This window comes from Ochlerotatus camptorhynchus, unplaced genomic scaffold (assembly GCF_037179485.1).
Source record: "Ochlerotatus camptorhynchus isolate MF236.1 unplaced genomic scaffold, CSIRO-AGI_Acam_v1.1 ptg000037l, whole genome shotgun sequence".
In the NCBI taxonomy this organism is placed as follows: domain Eukaryota; kingdom Metazoa; phylum Arthropoda; class Insecta; order Diptera; family Culicidae; genus Ochlerotatus; species Ochlerotatus camptorhynchus.
The window spans coordinates 2,074,881-2,095,667 of record NW_027040528.1 but is presented as its reverse complement, the minus strand read 5'-3'; the positions used below and the strand labels follow the sequence as shown (position 1 = coordinate 2,095,667).

Below are 20,787 nucleotides of genomic sequence, written 5' to 3'. Positions count from 1 at the left end.
CAATGTTGGATACTTTTGCCAGTCTTTAGCAAATTTTGTAACGGAATCACGCTTCCTTTACATGTTTCCGCAAATATGCTTTGGTCAGGGCCCAAAAAGTTTCGATTGGCCTGGCCTGGGTACAGTTTGACGAATTCATATCCTCGGGTACGAATTGGACCTTGTTGGCTTAACACCAGGCTACCGTGTCCTTGGAGTAATGAACCGACGCTAAATCCGGCCAAAACAGTACTAAGGTGTCGTGTTTGCGTATCATGGGTAACAGACGCTTGTTTAAACACTCACGCACGTAAACATCGGTTGTCGTTGTCTCCGTTGTCACAAACGGTTTGGAAAGCATACCACACTCACAAATGGCTTGAATTTTTCGGTGAAAATCGACTTATCCGCGTCAGCCATCACGAACGGTGTAGTACTGAAGAGTTTTGTAATCAAATTTAACGTATGATTTATCGTCTATAATCACGCACACCGATTTTCCACACATCAATTGGTCGTATAACTTCCGAGCCCTCGGTTTGACGGATGCGGCTTGTTTTTCACTCCACGTTGGCTTCTTCTGCTTCTTATACGTATTTAGACCCATTCTTGCCTTGGACGTTACTCTTCGAGGATCCCACTTTTTTAGCCACGACTAGAACTGAAGCACTTTTCTTGCGAGTGAAAGCTTGAACAATTTTCTGGTCCAGATTTCGGTCAACAGGGTTCGGTTTACGTCCAGATTTTTGCTTGTCCTGGAAAATTGCTCTATCACCATACTTCCGAATCACGTTTCGAACGGCTCCGATGCTTACACCTTCCAATTTAGCTAATTGACTCAGAGAAATGTTGAGGATCCCGAGCAAAGTTAGAGAACAAATTGAAATCAGAATTTGCTGTTATGATGTAACTTATTTTGAATACTCTATTTGATTTCATTTTGGTTGACTTAACGGTTAACACAGCAAAAATGAGAGCAACATTTTACACTGTTGAATCAAACGGAAAACTAATCCTGCTTTCAATGGTTTCAATTTAATAGCTGATTTTGCATTCATAATGTTTAACTGAATACGGGCCTGGCGTAAATGGTTAGCATCCATGCTTTTCACGCTGAAAGACTTGATCTCAAATCTCACCTAGGTTTAGTCACGAATGACCTAAAATATGTTAAACAAAACAAATAAACGACAGATGAACTTGAATCAAATTTTAAACAAGAAATTAACAGCAGAACTTCAAGTTAAGTTGCTTTGATTTAAAATGTCTTGACTGCCTAATGAAAGCACAATATGAAATCAGACTTCTGTAGCGACAATTGAAATCAAAATGTTTTCATTATGATAGGAACTGCAAACTTTAATATCGATTTGCTTTCATTTTGTTAACGGACTTTGCTCGGGATTGTACACCATTTGTGCATGATTTGTTTGCTCTTCACATTGTCACGGAAATGTAAAGAACCGACACTTGCGATACCCGAAATTGTTGGTCGAAATGTAAACAACGATTCAGCGTGATAATCAGCTGTTTAAACGTCATCTGAAACAAGCAGGGGTGTTCCAAAGTCAAGACATTCTGGGACACCCAATAATTCTAGCTACATAGAAGAACCGATGATTGTAAATTTTCAAATCAAAGCTAGGACCTACTGTTGATTTGCGGTTGAGGCAGGGCCGATGATTTGTTTTGCGTTTAATTTACGTTATGCAAAGGCTTGGCAAAGCCTACCATTTTTGATGACAAGCATAAAGGGACTAACCATTGAAAGATTCGCAAAAAGTCTTATTAATTTTGTTTTATTGAGTATCAAGCTGAAGCTGCAAACTGTCTTTCAAGACTTGACCCATTTGAATAAATTTTGCTTCTATCTTTGACAATACAGCAGAAGGACTAGCCGATGTTGGCAGCTTGAACACTGGATTCCGTGTGTATTGTTTCAAGATAGTTATAGCAAAAATACTGTGACGTGTGCGCGTAGATACGCGTTGAATTCCGGCTGAATAAGTTAATCCGATTCGAACGAAATATCTAGATTATGTAAGTTACGAAACTGCGTGAATTCCGAACGCCGTGCGAAATAACCGAAGCGAGAAAAAAGGCTCCCTTTAAAGAGTACCACCAAAATAAATATGATAGCCTATGTTGGCAAGTTGATTAATTTTGGTTTCCTCCCTAGATATTCAACTTATTTTACTATTGAGTTTTGTTTCACATTATTTATTTTACCGCACGTATCAATCATTTCAAAATTTCACTACCGTACCGAACAAATTCTAAACTACATAAGCTCAAAAACCTTTGGCAAGCTCTACCGAATCGCGAATCACTTCTGCATAAGCTCCGTAGATGGAGGCGCGTAGTATAATTCCCTTGCAAACCCAAATAAATCTATCTGCGTAAAAATAAATAGAATAAGAGTGATTTACGGAAAAAAAACCCGCCAGTATCGCGCCCAACGACAGTGCCTATACGTAAGCGTACTACGACGCGGCTCTCAAAGAAAGGAGTAACAAGTGTGATACTATTACTACTGGACTAGATCTTTGGTTTTCTCATGCAGTGGTTCATCAGAGAGGGGAAGCTTAGTAATCCTCATCGCCTGCCCATGGACCCAATTCTATCGCGGCATGAGCCAGCAACGCCGGCCATAAACCTACCGTCTCCAACACTACACTATAAAGTATGAAATTAAGCCCGCCCACCAGCAACAAGGTGCAAAAACTAACCAAGGGGAGAGAATTTTCTGAGAATTCCAGATTTTTGAAGAAAAAAATAATTTTCCTGAGGATTGCCGGTTTCCCAGGTATTTCCAGGTTGTTCAAGGCACTATCCCGCACGTCATCACCCGACTGCACTATCCGAAATGTGGAAAGGACGGACAATCAAAAGAAGGCTAAATCTCATTCAGGGAAGTGGGGATATTAACATTCGGAAAAGTGAAATTCGGAGTTACGGCATTCGGTGTAATGAAGCATAACCAAGAAATAGGCTTTTACTTAAATCTCACATAAGAGACCACAAAGAGTTTTAAAACATAGGACTTACATTTTTTTGTAAGATCTTGAATTTGAATAATGGTTGTATGATCTACGGAATCGAACCCAAAGAATTCTGGCACCACTGGGCAACAGGACAGATAGGAAAAATATGTTAAACAGAACAGCAGTTATCAACTCACCTGATAACCACATGTACACGGATAGAAGTTGAGATCATCCACTTCTAGTGGTTCCATGCACAGTGGGCACTCGACCTGCTCCTCGTCGCCGCTGCTATTGTTCATCACATTCATGATGACGCCGGAGGATACACCGGAAACTGTATGACCTCTCTCTTCTTTCCCACACTCCTCTCTCTCTCTCTCTCTCTCTCTTCCTCTTCTGCCTAGCCTAAGTGTATCGACACACCCGCGGAAAAGCGATCAACTTGGCCACCTAAATCGTTACGAAACACACGAGATTCCGGAAGGAAACAGAGATAGCACGTAGTAGGATCACTCAAATTTCTTCTCTTGTTGGATTGCAGTGCACCAAGGTTTGGGGCACCGGCAAACACGTAAATTACACACAGAAACAGAATGAGCACAACAATGGCCACGAACGGTGAGAATTCTTCGGCTTCGGATTAGCTTTGTACTTGCACAATGGAAAAGCAGTGCTTTTCGGTACTCACTTTTTTTTCGACTGATATTTATTCTTTTCGCTGATCACACAAGCACACGCACAACAACCACTGATCACGATCGCCACCTGTGACAGTGGGATTCGCCGTTTGTTTCTTCAGCACGACGACACCGTGCCGCCTCAGCTCTTCTTTTGGTGTTTCCAAAATAACTAAGAACGCGTACTAGGGATGGATATCACTTTCTGCAAATACTGTACTGGTTTTGGTTTGTGGATGCTGGTCCGAAACCCCCGGAACCGATCGCAGCTCGGTATTTGCGCACGCAGCAGAGCTGGGTTGTTTGTTGGTGTTTGGTTGTGGTTGGTGTTCACGCCAGGTAAGTTCTTCCAGAATCGATTGAGAGCCGACTGAGCTCCGGAGTCGTGGTGGAAACGATGGATTTCCGTGTCTTCAACTTACAGACGTTCTGAAAAAGAAAGAGAGAGTGGAGGGAAAAGTGGGTTAGAATTGGAGCATATGGGTGGTTTGCATTGCGGAGGTAGTGGAGTGTGATCTCGAAAATAGTAACACACGCCATCCGAGGGCGTAAAGTTGTGTATATGAGGGGTTTTTAAATTTAGATTCCTAGGTCCGAAAACATAACAAACAGAATGGTGCGGTATAATCGGGTGAGTGAGAGTTTACGCAGTGGAGTCCGGTTTGATTCGGACGCTGTAGTAATCAGCTATTAGCAGTCAGTCAGCAGATATCGATGTAGTTGAGCCTGTGGAATAAAATTAGTGTAGAAGAAAATATTTTTATGATTCCAGGAACAACGCTTATCGTGGACCTTGTCACCGCAGCGACCTTATCGTGCGTTCTGCAACACCAGTGAGAGCTACGTAGAAAGTGCGTAATTTCCCAAACATTACAGCGCGCAGCGATAATGAAATATCAAACCTGAGAGATCTATTGTCTATGGCCCTGAAATTCCCAAAAATAAACAACGCTTACTTACGACACTAAACAGACCTTATCCCGTTCCCGCTCTTTGCTGAATGGCCCCGATAGATTAGATAAACCGAATCAAAGCGTTGTGTTGCGTTGCGCTGGCTGGCAAATGGAAATGTACAAAACAGCCGCACCACCTTAGTGATGCGTGAGTTACACCGTGTTGAAGAAAGTTGCTACACACGCTACTATTGATGGACAGTACAAATTCACAAATCTGATTGCCACTAAAGACTGTAGCCGTTGTTGTCAGATCGGAGCATAGCAGTGTGGTGGTCAACGGATGCACTTTCTCATTTACAGTCTAGAACCTTCGTGAGAGTGGCTTAACAAGACGCACGTACGAAGAAGCACCAATACTAATGATGATGATAGTCAGCTGGCAACAAGCTACGAAGCGGTATTTGTGAGCTTTAGTAGTTGCACTAGTTAGTACCATATGCTATATGATCGAATTGACAGAAATGATAGCGATACAAACCTGCATTTATTGAAATGCAATTTATATGAGAGATGTCCGTTCACAAAACAACACTTTTTGAACATACCTATACCTATGCTGCCGGTGAACGCATGCATAACTGTCCCATGTTAAAAAACACAAAATGTTAAGTCGATTTGTCCCACATGAATAATGAACGCATACTTGTCCCAAAGACATTATTCAAAATCAATATATGGAATACAAATTTAAGTTTGGTTTCGTTTTCTAAATTTATTTTCGGTTCTGAATTGTTCCAGTGGGACAAATAAGCGTCCATTATAGAATTTTTTTTTTTTTTCGATTTTTTCTAGAATAAACGGTATGGAACATTATGTAATATTCTAAAATTATACATCTAATTATGGTGTTAACCATTAAGACTCCGAACACGATGCATCCGGTTAAATGTGAAACGGCAAACTTGCAATGTTTGAAAAATCATTTCTCAGCCATTTATTGACGAATTTCAAATCTATTGGCGCCACTTCAAACTACAGACTTTAAAGATGTATTCGGTATCAATAGATTTAATCCATCAAAATTTAGATCCATCGATAAATTGCTAAGCATTGATTTTTCAGATAGGGGGAATGGCTCTAATGTTCCTCTATTACAAAATTGCCGTTACTCATTTTCCCGGAGGCATCGTGTTCGGACTGTTACAACCTCAAAATTGTCAAAAAGTCACATGGGACAGTTTTGCGTCCACCGGCAGTATTAGGGCAGGCACACCATCAAGCACCGAACTGGTAGCCGAGCCGGTTGTTGCATCATGACGTGGCTTTGGCACGGTGAACTTCTTTCCTCGAAAAACACATTTCATAATACCTAATGATCTCAACGAAACCAACGAAAAAGACCGACGACATTGATCAACGAATAGCTCCGAGATAGAGAGATTTTAAAAGAACGAAAGGCCCAATGCAAATAGGTAGGTATGTATAGAGGTACAGAACAGATATGCCCGAATGTATCGCATAATCTAGGGCGATGCTGAGAGCGTGATGCAAGATTACGGATGCGGTCCCGGTCGGCCGGTCGGTTGATGATGGTCATCACAGCAAAATCAGATGAATGAATTAGGAAAGGGGAAAAGGATGCACCACCCGTGGACGGCAGCCAATCAGTCGCAGAACAGCGCGGGCGATGGTAAGCTGAGGGTGTCTGAGACAGGCATTTAAATGTCAATGACTGCCCGGCTGATGACCGGATTGAGTTTTAAATCTATGGCTTGCGCAAATTTATCGAGAGTTCCCACTGCAGTGCAACTGAGAAATGCTGCTCGCATGCTTGTTCAAGATTTTGGTGCAATCGGGTTTTGATAGATATCCGAAAAAGAATGCAATGACCTAGTGAATGTCAAAATGTCAAGGGCGAACAGACGATTGGTTGTGCATTGGATTCAGAGATTGGTGTAGACTGGATGGAAATCTAATTTAATGTCAAGTTTAAAGGTTTTGTGGGTATAGGAAATTCATGAAGGTCAACTTTAGGGGTCCAATCAGTTGAGGGATACTAACCAATTCGTAAAATGGGTCACCGGACTTGAACTTGAAACCAAAATTGTTCATTTCAATTTGCAAAATATAACCCATGATCTTCATACTTGGCTTGTCAAGCAAGATCTCAGGTCTTACCCTCTATTCGGTAGTTATAGTTATGGAACTAGAAAAATCTGTTCACAAAATTGATAGATTATTTTAGAGCGCCCAATTTTCATAAATTCTTGGATTATTGAAATCAATTTCAATCACTGGAAGATTCGTAAAGTTATTGGAGAAACGCGTTTGTTTTAAATTGTGATGGACCAATCCTTCTTAAATGCTTTAATAGTAATAACTATAATTAGAACAGTTGGTTGGAAATGCTATCTAACATGAAGCTTTAGTGTGATAATTTATTAGCTAGAGAATTGTATTAGAAGAGGGTAGGTAGATAGTTCCGTTAGAGTACGGCAGTGTGAAAATTGAATAGAAGTTGAAAATGAGCGAAGGGCCATTAATGCGACAGTACAAAGTCAAACGTATGTAACAACTCAAGGCGGGAGTAGCCGTCAACATTGCTGATGATGGTACAGCACGCAACAACCACCCTACAGTTTTCTCTCTAAGATGACCAAGTTGGTCATGACGAAAAGAGCAACACAATAGTTGGGTAAAGAAGAATTGCATTATAGCACACGTCATCGACTGGAAATGCTTTCGGCAACGTGGGGCTTTAGGTAGTGATGAACTATTCCACAGCTGTAGACAGTGTATATGAGCAAAGGCGGTATGAAGTAACATAAAAACACTTTGAAGACAAATGGTGTGTTGCAATGTGAAGGGCTCGGTGGACTAATGGCAAACGTTTTTGCGTACTTAGCATGAATTCTTGGGTTCAGTCCCAAGCTCTTTCACATTACGTGGTTGTTATTGTCGTGTCCCTTTATTATTAATATGAGCAACTTAACGATCCCCTGCTCCCCCATTGCTCTTTCGATCTGTAGTGAGGTATCCAGCAATCAAGGTTGCTCCAATCTTTTACTAAAATAAATTGATTTGGAATTATGAAATCATAAGATGTTACATGATGTTAATGATATTTTGTACCTAAGAGTTACAAGAAGGGTATGTGTAGATTGCGTCACAATCAGCGATTTATGATTCGTGAGCGTGAGCGCTCACTAATCTTAAAACCTCTGGTGGTGACGCTCAGAAAGCAATTTTGACAGGTTTCATGTGTCAAACACATACTCTTTTGTAAGTTAAAAGTACTGTAAGCGCTAAAAGCAAATGATTTTATAATTCCGAAAAACATTTTTTTATAGGAAGTGAGTAGACGCAACCTTGTCAGCAACTGTGCCAAATTATTATGAATTTGTTTACGATCTGGATTTGCGGGAGAATTTTCATATTCATTTGCTTGTAAATAATTTAAAATTTGTATATTCTTTGTCGAACCTATGATTTAGATTGAAAAATACTATACAGAAAAACTTTATCGAAGATCGGCGATTTGACTTCTGTGCAGTTACATACTTAAGGTCAAAGTGACCTAGTGAGTAAATGAAAATTTTAAAAATGGTAATCTCTGAGATTGCAAAAAGCTCTCGGCGATGTTTTCCTTTTATTATTTCGCACAATCTGACAATTCGACAATCTGAAGTAATGTCTCAGATATTGCCATTTTTGAAAGTTTCATTAACTCTCTAGGTCACTTTCATCTTAAGTTAAAAAAAATAAAACTGCATAGAAGTCAAATCACCGGCGAACCGACGTGACAGCTCATACAAGCTAGTTTCAAATTCGTGCCCAAGACACCATACTTAAAATACGTTAAACACTACCGACATCTACTCATCCGATCGCGTCATACCATGAGCAAGGACACGAATCCACATAATTTATATTGCCTTGGTTTGCGTCTCACCTCGTTTGACAGATCGGATCACACGTTTTAAAGTTCGAATCGCTCGTTTGACAAATCGAATTGTGGACAAACGAAATGCTCCTGTGGCATGTCGGTTCGTCGGTGGTCAAATCGCCGATCTTGGACAAAGTTGTTCTGTATAATATTTTTCAATCAAAATTACAGGTTTGGTAAAGAATGTACAATTTTTTAAATCATTGACTACGTAGTTGACATACTTCCAGAGAATTTCTCGGATTATATAAGAATGCTCTTTTTAAGCTCACCGTTTCTCAAGTTTCATAGCTCCTTTTTTGTAAGCTCACGGATACTTCTAGAGAAGGTCAAAGAGACTTCAGACACGTTAGCCAAAACAATTGAAGAGAATTCCTAAATTTCGTCGATGATCAGGAGATTTCAGACGAATTCAGCGAAATTAAAACTCCATTGTTGTCTAAGGGATAGACACGAGTGGCACGATCTTCAGGAAGTCCATCCAGCTTCTAGGTTTCGCCGATGACATCGACATCATGGCACGGAACTTTGAGACGATGGCGGAAACGTACATCAGACTGGAGGCTGAAGCTAGGCGGATTGGACTTGCCATCAACGCATGAAAGACGAAATACATGAAAGGAAGAGGTTCTAGGGAAGACAATGTCAGCCTCCCAACCCGAGTTCAGATTTACGGTGACGAAATCGAGGTGGTCGATGAGTTCCTGTATTTGGGCTCACTGGTGACCGCCGAAAATGATACCAGCAGAGAAATTCAAAGACGCATTATGGCAGGGAATCGTGTCTACTTTGGACTCTGGAGGACGCTCCGGTCGAATAGAATTCGCTGCCACACGAAGTTGCCTGTCTACAAAACGCTGATTAGACCGGTGGTCCTCTACGACCACGAGACCTGGACTATACTCGTGGAGGACCAACGCGTCCTTGGTGTTTTCGAACGGAAGGTGTTGCGTACCACCTACGGTGGAGTGCAGATGGATGACGAAACGTGGACGAGGCGAATGAACCACGAATTGCTCCAACTGCTGGAAGTACCATCCATCGACCACATTGCAAAAAATGGGCGTCTACGGTGGGCTGGGCACGTTGTAAGAATGCCGCACGACGACCCAGTGCAAATGGGTCTAGAAAGCGACCCAACAGAAACAAGAAAAAGAAGTGCGCAGCGGACCAAATGGATCGACCGAGTAGAAGGCGACCTGCGAACCCTTCGCAGACTACGAGGCTGGCGAAGTGTGGCCATGGATCTAGTAGAGTGGAGACGACTTCTTCGGACAGCAGAGGACAATAAGGCCTTAGCCTGATTGGTAAGGTAAGTAATGTAGTCTAAAGAACCTTAGAGAAGTTTTTTTGGGTAAACGGGGTTAGTTCTGATGTATCGTAAGTTAAAAATATCTTACTATGACACAGCTAAGATGAGCTTTCAATTTATTGAATTACAACGTTCATTATTTATAGATTTTTAATTTAACACAGTTAAAATGCATACTGAAAGTCAGCTAATTCTAAAACTCATTTTTTAAACACAAAAGGTTCAGTGAACCTCACAGAAGTGCAGGGAACCTCGTCAATATTTTGATAATTCATATGACGATTTCTTTTAAGTTAAAATTATTCACACAACTGTCGAGTAGCGTGATGCCGCCACCCGTATAACTAATAGCTTGCATCAAGCAACCACATTGTAAATCAAAGTGTACCAGACACATTGCTTTGTTGCGTAGGCGGTGGTGTTATGTCTGTAGTTATTTTAATCTCAGCCTGCCGACCTACCCAACAAAACCGTCAGTGAGATATGCCGATCAAACCGATCGGTACCATCTGGATCTTTTCGCTTCTAATAGTAGAGCGTATAGCTAGCTGAACATCTACACAGCGCAATCATTAACGTTACATAGCCGCTTGTGTTTACATTCGAGTAATGGCTAGGTACCCGCTATGAAGTTCGCATGCCTGATCTATCTGCTAAGTGAGGACATAAAAGGTGTACTATAAATGCTACATATACACACACACATATACACACACTGCACGTTGATGCTGTACAGCAAAAAGTGAAAGGTACTTGGAAGAGTCTACCAGCCGCATTACAAACACGAAACTAATGCACAACGTCGATTGATTCGTGCATTGCAGTAATAAGTCTTCGAATGAACAACAAACCCAATTACGTGTTTTCGAGGGGTTTATCATTGCAGCCCAATCTACAACGTCAAAAAAAGTTTCAAACAAAGAATGATTACCGTTGGTAGTTTAAGACAATATATACATAGCTATAATGTGCTTCCCTTCACCCCTCAGCCCGTTAGTACTTCTTTCATTGACAGCGCGACATCCTTCGGCATCAACCAATCGATCGACCTACAACGATATAGCTACAACAACACTCAATGGAAACGATGCCGTGTTGACCTTGGCGGTTCAACACGACCAATCGACCGGTCCCGGCTGGGTCTATACGGTAGTGCAGCCTGAATTGGTTTTTGCGTGTTATACCTATCGGAGATATCGACGCGCTTATCAGTCATAAATAGAAGCATGCGTCGAACTTTAATGTTCCAGCGTGTTCGGATTGTTTCGAAATCATTATCAAGCAACACTTAGATTAATTCAGCTGAAAGGTGAAAACACTGTTTTAGCTGTTTCTTCGAAGTAAATGCTGTGACTCGTTGTTAATATCCCGATGCCCCCTTATCGAAATGGGATCTAAGGGAAGACGCCCCAAACTGGCATAACTAGAACAAAGGCACTGTGTTACAACGGCGAACGTCAACACCCCATGAAAACGTGGCTACAATAGTTAAATACTACACCCGTAGTGAGTCTGCTCTCTCTTTCTCTCTGTGAATGTAGGAAGGACAGAAAATCGATAAGTACACGACAGCGCTTGCCATTGGGCGGATGTACTCTTTTCCATCAGACCCAGCCAATTATAGGGGAGCAAGGTTTCCATTTAAATGGAAAATTGACATGCATTTTGCCACATCCACCATGTTTTCGTCTAAAACGAAGGCCGTTTGTCTGTTCAGGGTGATTGAACGCGCCACAATCAACCTGGACGCGATAAGACCACGCAGCAATAAAATTGATTCGATAACCGTAATCAAAGCGGGGAAACGGAACAACGTTAAAATCTTTTGCAAAAAATTAAAAGCGATCGCTGCAAAAGTGCATCATTATTATTTAAAACCGTATACGTGCGTTGTTGCTACACTCCCTGGCGGGGAACGTGCAATGGTGTGTGCTCTTGTAGCTTGAAAAAGTATACAACAACCACTGCCACAGACCAGGAGATAAGCAGAACATACAATACGGAAAGTGCGCCGTACTCAACTGCGCAATAATAGGCACAGCTGATTTTGACAGCCGTGTGTCCGCAGGTTTGTTGTACACGAGATGAGTTTCATTTGCAAAAAAAAATGTCCATTCCGCAGAATTCTCGCCAGTCTTCATCATCAGTCTAAATAAAGTCAGAGATATTTGACACGAACTAAGAAGAACTGCCGCCGCGGCTGCCGTCGGCTCTAAAATAATACCAACAAAACGCATCATCCGAATGCGCGAAAACGCGCGAATTTTGTAGTCATATAGAGTTGGTTGGACGGGTAAAAAAAAAAAGTTCAAGGGCGTTTACTTGCCCGGACGAACACAAATGTTAGTCATCTCAATCTAACGCAACCGCGTTGATGGTGGTGTTTGAATGTGTTGTTGTTATTCGCGAAATCGTAAATTATTGTCGGTTTGTTGTATGGCTCGGTTGAAAATCAACGAATTACACGAAACCACTAGTGACCGGCGGCAGTCAAAGTCCATTGCAACTGTTTTGCAGTTGATTTATTACAAAAGCTTGCAGGAAATATACAAACAATCGTTACTAATCCGGAAAAGTTTGATTTTATAAACTATTTAAATATGGGAAATGGCTCTAATGTTGGCCTGTGGATCTAAGATTGGGCCCATCGCTAAAAATCTGCTATTTATCAATTGTATCTAGATGAACGCGTCATTGGGACGGTACTAATGGATATTTTTGGTCTCTATTGAAAATTTAGTCGATTTCTGAATTTATGTTTGGGTTCAAATTAGGGGCATTCAGGCCTACATTACATCTATTTCCCCTAGTTATAAGTTAATCAAATGAATTAATTTATTCATTTCTACCCTGTATTTTTAAACAGTTAATAATGCAACATATACACCCACCCATCATTATTATCGAATGGAGAAACTGAAAGAATATGAAAAGTCGGTGGGATTTTTCTGAGGCATAAAAATCTCTGGTCACGTCTTCCTTCGGAAGGGAAGTAAAGCCGTTGGTCCCGGCCCACATGTGTGTTGAATGGGTGCGATATCCTACGCAGGTGTGGGAGCTGCCTCCCTGCACATTCGATTGCCGTCAATCGGTGTCCGTTGCGGAACAGCAACCGACGTTAAATAAAAGAAAGAAGAATATGAAAAACGTTCTTATCGACTGAAATAAGATCTAAAATCAGTGAGTGAGTGAGTAGTCTCTGCCTCACATTTGAACCATTTGGACTGGTTTTATCTACTACAGTATCACAATTTCAGGGCTGGTAGCGATCAATGCTGTCAAAAATAGTGATTTTAGTGACCATGTTGAAGAAATAAGTGACCAAATAAAAAAAAAAAAATCAGTTTGACCGCCCACGGTTGCTGCTCTGTTATTACCAGATCAGCTGCAATTACACAGAGAACCAACAGATGATGTTTGGGACTAACATTCATCCTCAATGTGTAAGAACTGGAGATCTAATATTTAGCAATACCAGCGCCGGCCGTGTCCGAATGCAGGTCAACTAGGGAATGGGAAGGAATGTGTTGACGTGGTACTCGCTGTGATGGAAACCGAGAAATCCTCTGCGCTCCACGAGAAATCACTGGGATGTTGGATGTGGGGAAAGGTTGCACGCACACGCAGGGATCGTTTTTTGGTAGAGCGATTATAATACACAAACACACACACACACACACGCGCGCGCACTCATCCAATTTCTATTTTTAGATCAGGACCCACACTGTGGTAAGTGATGCGATCGGTGTTAAAGTAGAATTTGTTTTCATTAAAATCTAGTGGGTATAGAATAGAGCAAAGTGAAAAATTGCAAAGAAGGGGACGGGCCTGGGATTGAACTCCCGACCTTCTGCTCAGTAAGCAGAAACGGTAACCACTGAGCTACCGAGCCTCATCGTTGAAGAAATAAGTGACCAAATAGTGACAAAACTACAAGGGACAGCCCTATGGGGTTGTACGTAATGGTGACGTAGGACTACGTGGTCTTATATAATAAATCTTATTTGTTAACTGCAGCAGGAGCTTGTGTTTTGCGTAGGAATAGAAATTTGAGCAGGGTTCTCTCTGTTTATACTCTTTAGTATGACGCGCTTGACATAGATGCAACCTTTCGTTGTGTACTGGAGAATACCACCACTCACCACGCGGTGATTGAATAAACACCGTTTGGTGAGACCGGATGCAATTCAACTTTGAAATCTGTGTTAGGGAAATCACTTTTCGCAAGCAATCGGTGATAATTTTAATTATCATAGCAACAATTGCACATTAGTGCAATTTTCATTATTTTCATTTTGAAAAAAAAAATGATAAAAGTCTTTAATTTAGCAGATACGTAGGAATATTTCTGATCGATTGGTGATCAAATTATTGCAATTGATCCAGGGGCAGCTGAGTTATTAAGAATATAGAAATCACAGACGTAGTCCTACGTCAAAAACTGCAAAGGACAGCCCTATGAGATTGTACGCAATGGTGACGTAGGACTACGTGGTCTTATATAATAAATCTTATTTGTTAACTGCAGCAGAAGCATGTGTGGAATAGCAATTTGAGCGGGGTTCTCTCTGTTTATACTCTTACGTATGACGCGCTTGACATAGATGGCCCACAGCGACTCACGAAGAGCTACTGATTCCGCTCAATAGCGGTGCGGCTTCTTCCTCCTTTTATGGGTGGTCATGTGAGCTGCAGCTCGCAGCTTGCAGGCAGCTTTTCTCTGTGAACTGGAGAACACCACCACTCATAACCAGGCATGGAAAATCATTTGTATTCATTTCGCGCATTCACTTACATTCATTTGCCTCTTACTTTTTTCTTCAACAGCACTCTGCAAAATGATGTATAGAGCATTTGTAGGTTTTGTTATTAGCTACAACTTTTGTTAACAAGCCTAATCCGTATCTCTTATGCATGACGAAGCAGAGCGAACAGAAGCCACTACTGTTTTTCAGTGAATGCATTTTACATTAACTGAAAAACAGTAACAAGTTCTGCCCGCTCTAGTTCGTGATGCATAATAGATACAGATTTGAGTTATGTGCAAAACTTGTAGTTAATAACAAAACCTACAAAAACTCTGTACATTATTTTGCGGAATGCTGTTGAAGAAAAAAGTTAGAGGCAAATGAATGTAAATGAATGTATAAAATGAATTCAAATGATTTTCCATGCCTGCTCATAACGCGGTGATAGAATAACCGGATGGAATTCAACTTTGAAATCTGTGTTAGGGAAATCGCTTTCCACAGGCAATCGGTGATAATTTTAATTATCATACCAACAGTTACACATTTGTGCAATTTTCAATAGTGACATTTTGAAAAATGATAAAGTCTTAACTTTAACAGATGCGTAAGAATATTTCTGATCGATTGGTGATCAAATTATTGCAATTGATCCAGGGGCAGCGTAGTTATTAACGTTCAAAATCTTTCATAATTTTGTTACATGTTCCATTTTTGGTTTTCACAAAGTGTATCCCCATATAGAAATCACAGACGTAGTCCTAAGTCAAAAGGGACTAAAAAGTGACCTAAGGCAAGAAAATTAGTCATTCTGATGGCATACCAAATACATGTTTGATGTTTTAGACTTATTCAATTCAATTAGAATCTCATAAACACTTAAATATGTCCGATAGGAACCTTTAGAGCGAAAGAATCAATAGAAAGTTTATGACTCAACCTCCAAGTGTCTACTACCTGAAAAAAACCTGAAAAAACGGGAATTCTCAGGGAATTTTATTTCTACTGAAAATACCTGGAAGTCTCAGGAAATCTCATCAGCACTCAGGAAATTTAATATATATATATTTTTTTTACTAAGGATATTCCAAAGAATGCATTTTAAAATAAAAACATTCAATATTCCTAGTTATTTTCATTCACTCATTTGAAATCGGAGCATAAGTCCTCGTAATTTTTTGGTGAATACTTAGGGTGTGAAGGGAATACTAAAAGGAGGATTACTGTTAAATCTGAGAACAGGAAATCCAGGAGATTTTCAAAGAAATTCGGAAAATAATCCCAGGAGAGATTGCCAAACAAATTAAGGGGAGAAATCTAAGAAATTTGTGAAAATGAATTCTTAGGAGGCATTCAATGTGAGCAGAATTCCAAGGTAAGGAATTAGATTAAAACGAATCTTAAATGAATGGGGCCCCATAGCCTAGTCAGTAAAGACACGGTATTACCAAGCCGGAGGCGGCGGGTTCGATTCCCAGTCCGGTCGAGGGAATCTTTCGGGTTGGAAATTTTCTCGACTTCCCTGGGCATATAGTATCATTGTGCTTGCCACACAATACATATACAAATCCATGCATTGGTATTGGCATAGAAAGCTCTCAATTAATAACTGTGGAAGTGCATTTAGAACACTAAGTTGAGAGCACACAATGAGCTAATGTGCGCTAAGCAATAAGCTTGAAATGCGAACAAGAAGAAATGAATTCATTGAAAATTCTTAGAATCTTTCATTTTCATTTTCATTTCAAATGAAAATGAATTCTTGGGAGACTTTCAATGTGAGCAGAAGCCAAGAGAAGGAATGATATTAAAAAAGAAATTTGAAATGAATTCATTGAAAATTCTTAGAATCTTTCATTTTCATCACAATTCAGAGAAGCGTTTCAAGTGAATTTCTGAAATAATTCCATGAGAGTTTCGAGAGAACACGAGCGAATGATGAGGAGAACTCCAAGCGAATTTTCATGAGAAATCTCCGTTGAATATGTAATGAACTATTCTGAGGTCTTCAGAACAACTTGAAAATTCCGAAAATATTCCTGAAGTTAATTAAATTGCCTTGAAGTTCTTTTGTCGTTTGAGAAACTAGCCTAATGCTTTCAATACTTCTCATCAATGTTTTTAACTTCTCTAAACTTTTTTGGACTTCCTAAAGTTTCCACAATTTTCCTAACGGTCATGCATCTTCTCTAAAGTTTTAACAATTCACTGAACTTCTCGAAACTTTTTTTTAAATTTATGTAATTTCGCTGCTCTGGAATATCTCCGCTCTGAGGATATCTGTTCTTTCTTGAAGTTTTTTTGTTGTTGAGCTTTTTAGCGAGATCAATATCTTTCTTGCAGTTCTCGAAACTTCTCTAAAGTGTTTGCAGCTCTCATGAAGCTTATTGTACTACCCTGAATTTAATTGAACTGTTCTAAAAATGTTTAAGCTTCCGTGAACTTCTGGACTAAGAAGAAACCAAAATAAATGTTTCTTATTATTATTATTTCTTGTTAACATTTCTCAACAGCTCTCTGAAAACCTTAGAACTTCATGAAATTTTCCGCTAATTAAGTGAAACTAATGGAACTGAGCTCCCCTTGTTTTCTGAGCTTTACTTAACTTATGCTCCCGAAATGTCCATATAAGTTCCTGAAGTTCTCGGATCTTCCCTTAAGTTCCATAGTCTTTTATGAAATTCTCGAAATGTTTCTGAAGATCTCTGTACTTCAGTGAAGTTTTCGAAGTAGTTCTGAAATTTCAGGAACTTTCTTAAGCTCCCGCAACGAAATAAATAATATAGTTCTATGCTTTCCACTGAAGTTCTCAAGATTTGTCGATTTAAGTCATCAAGTTATACAATTTTCCTTAAGTTTTATATAGTTTATAAACACTCACGGAACTTTTCTTTAAATCACAAATTTTCCCTGGAAAGTCCAGCCCTGAAGTTTTCTATGCTTGCTTACCTTAAATTCTCTATATTGATAAATTGTTCCGGTGAATTTTCTTATTCTCGGAATATCCCATAATTCCAAGGAACTCCTTGTATGGGATTTTTGTGATGCTATCTGATCGTACTCGAAGTACTAGGAACTTCACTGAATATAACGAAACAATCTAAAAATATCTAAATTTCTTAGAAGTTCTCTGGAATTTCTTGAAAATATCGGTGCTTGCTCAAAGTTCTAGCATTTTTTTAATTAATGGAACTTCGTTGATGTTCTCCAATCAACTTAGCTAAATTTTCTAATTTTTTTAGATCTTGAAATTTCCATATAATTTTTATTGCGTTCCAGACATTTTCTCTCAGCAAACCGAAGTTTCGGAATTTCCTTTACATTTTCTTGAAACTTCTTTAAGGTTTCTGCAATTTGCTTGATTTTTTTTAACTGCCCTATAATTCTATGATCTGTTTTGATGTTCCCGGAACTTTCCTAAAGCTCTCAATTCTAATGAAGATCTCGGTTCTGCTTTAAAATAAATGAAATTCTTGCGAACACCTTTAAACTTCCCTGGAATTCTCTGGATTTCATAAATATTCTGAAGGTCTCTGTACTGAATCTCTCGGAACATCTTAAGGGTGGTCGACTTTATTTCAGCACATCATGGAATTATCCTGAATTTGTCTAAACTCACGCTTATAGATTATTAAACCAATCCAATAATCTGGGCTAAAATTTCAGGGACTTCCGCTTAAGATCTCTGGAATGTCCCAAAGATATCTAGATCTAGTTTATCTGAGATAAATAGAACTTCTTAAAAGTTTCCACAATTTTGCTAGTACGAAACTTCAAGACATTAAAAATGTTGGGATCTTAGACTTACTAAAATGAAGTAAAGCTGTTTCTTTAAAACTGATTGTCATGTCTTAAAAACGTTTGCGTTAATTGTTGTTGTTGTTTTTTTTACAACAAGAAACATATTTTAACGCATTTCATAAATAGCTCTCTTATTATAAACCTGGATATTATCCGTCAATGGAAAAACCTGGCAAACTCAGGGAAACAACTTTATTTAGCCAAATGAGTGGACACCCTGTAGATAGATAAAGACGATTAAACGTAAAAAAAAACTCTATACAAGGTCGTCACTTCGAATTGTTCAAAAATTAGAACAAAATGTAAGCCTATCCTACACACTGCATGAAGAATTATCAATCTTGAAATAAATTCTCGCTAAAAAAAAGTTTAAAATAGTGCCTGATTACAAGAAAAAGTGACTTTAGTAACTTGGCCCTAAAAAAGGAGACTTTTTAGTGACTGCTTGAAAAAAGTAACCAAGTCACTAAAAGGTGCCTCGCTACCAGCCCTGCAATTATATTTAAAGTTGGGATTGATGTGGTCTATCTAGCTACCTGCCATATACTTGAAAGTGACTCAAAAATTAGCCACAGCATATTCACTTGTCACTCTTCACTCGAGTACGGATTTCCGGATAAACTGACGCGATTGGTCAAGGCGACGATGGATCGAGTGATGCGCGTTGTTCGAGTATCACGGACACTCTCGAGTCCCTTTGAATCTCGAAGAGGGTTACGACAAGGTGATGGACTTTCGTGTCTGCTATTGAACATCGCGTTAGAAGGTGTGATCAGAAGAGCTGGGATAAACACGAGTGCCACGATCTTCAGGAAGTCCATCCAGCTTCTTGGTTTTGCCGATGACATCGGCATCATGGCACGGAACTTTGAGACGATGGCGGAAACGTACATCAGACTGAAGGCTGAAGCTAGGCGGATTGGACTTGCCATCAAGGCATGAAAGACAAAATACCTGAAAGGAAGAGGTTCTAGGGAAGACAATGTTAGCCTCCTACCCCGAGTTCAGATTGGCGGTGACGAAATCGAGGTGGTCGATGAGTTCGTATATTTGGGCTCACTGGTGACCGCCGAAAATGATACCAGCAGAGAAATTGGAAGACGCATTATGGCAGCGAATCGTGCCTTTTTGGACTCCGGAGGACGCTCCGGTCGAATTAAATTCGCCGCCGCACGAAGTTGACTGTCTACAAGACGCTGATTAGACCGGTGGTCCTTTACGGCCACGAGACCTGGACTATGCTCGTGGAGGACCAACGCACCCTTGGTGTTTTCGAACGGAAGGTGTTGCGTACCATCTACGGTGGAGATGACGGAACATGGAGAAGGCGAATGAACCACAAATTGCACCAGCTGCTGGGAGAACCATCCATCGTCCACTTTGCAAAAATTGGGCGACTACGGTGGGCTGGGCACGTCGTAAGAATGCCGCACGACGACCCAGTGAAAATGGTTCTAGAAAGCAACCCAACAGGAACAAGAAGAAAAGGCGCGTAGCGGGCAAGGTGGATCTACCAAGTAGAAGGCGACCTGCGGATCCTTCGCAGACTACGAGGCTGGCGAAGTGTGGCCATGGATCTAGTAGAGTGGAGACGACTTCTTCGGACAGCAGAGGACAACAAGGCCTTAACCTGATTGGTAAGGTAAGATAAGTCTTCTCTCGATTCTGCGATCAACGATTGATTCGAAAAAAAAGAAATATTGAAAAATACGATTAATCCTGAGTGATTGGAGATTTGGGCGTAATTGCTTTTGTAAATGCCGATTCTCGTGAATAAAAGCTCTATCTCTTAAACAAACTAAACCAAATGATAAAGGAATCAATCGTCTACCTGCTTGTGTTATTAATTTTCGAGATTGAGCATTTATGTATTTACAAAAGCAATTACACCAAAATCTCAAATCACTCCGGAAATACGTTTGCTAAACCCTTACTTGAGGTTAATTATGTTCAACTTGCAGCACATTTTTAGTTGCATAGAAGTTTATGTTTGACCGAAATGATTAGTTTGGAATATTCTTAGTGGTCTTAACATGTGCCAACTTAATGATCAGTTAATAATACGATCTCTTCTCTTGCTTGAGATAAATGTTCATTCTTACGCGTTTTCCATGGGAGGGGAAGATATGTTGTATTGATTAATAGGCTATGCTTAGTTAAAAGAGGTAATGCAAAGCCATATTTTTTTGCATTGTTTAGGTTGAAATGTCAAAATTCACTCGACTTATGATTGCAGTCATCTTTGCATATTTGAAAGGTAATCTGCCACAGCATCGAATTCGTCTACATTAAAGATATAATTTACGGAAGGCTTTCCTCGCTGTCTGTGCCGACGGACAATCTACTTATAACCTACGTACCTAGATGAAAATACTTTTCAGTGTTTGCTGCAGAGAAGCAAGCTTTGAGTTACATTTAAAGATCTGCACGGCTTCTTGATA

At 40.0% G+C, this 20,787-nt stretch overlaps 1 protein-coding gene across 6 annotated transcripts in view; it reads right to left on the bottom strand.

The window, feature by feature from the left end:
- The window catches only part of Cnot4 (CCR4-NOT transcription complex subunit 4), a 117,858-nt gene that overhangs the window by 57,957 nt on the left and 39,114 nt on the right, over positions 1-20,787 (bottom strand). For all 6 annotated transcript variants that reach the window (XM_065233925.1, XM_065233943.1, XM_065233952.1 and 3 more), the window contains exon 2: positions 3,161-4,072. In XM_065233925.1, the coding sequence (XP_065089997.1) occupies positions 3,161-3,274 (114 nt within the window). In that variant the 5' untranslated portion in view covers positions 3,275-4,072. The remainder of the gene's footprint in view (positions 1-3,160; positions 4,073-20,787) is intronic.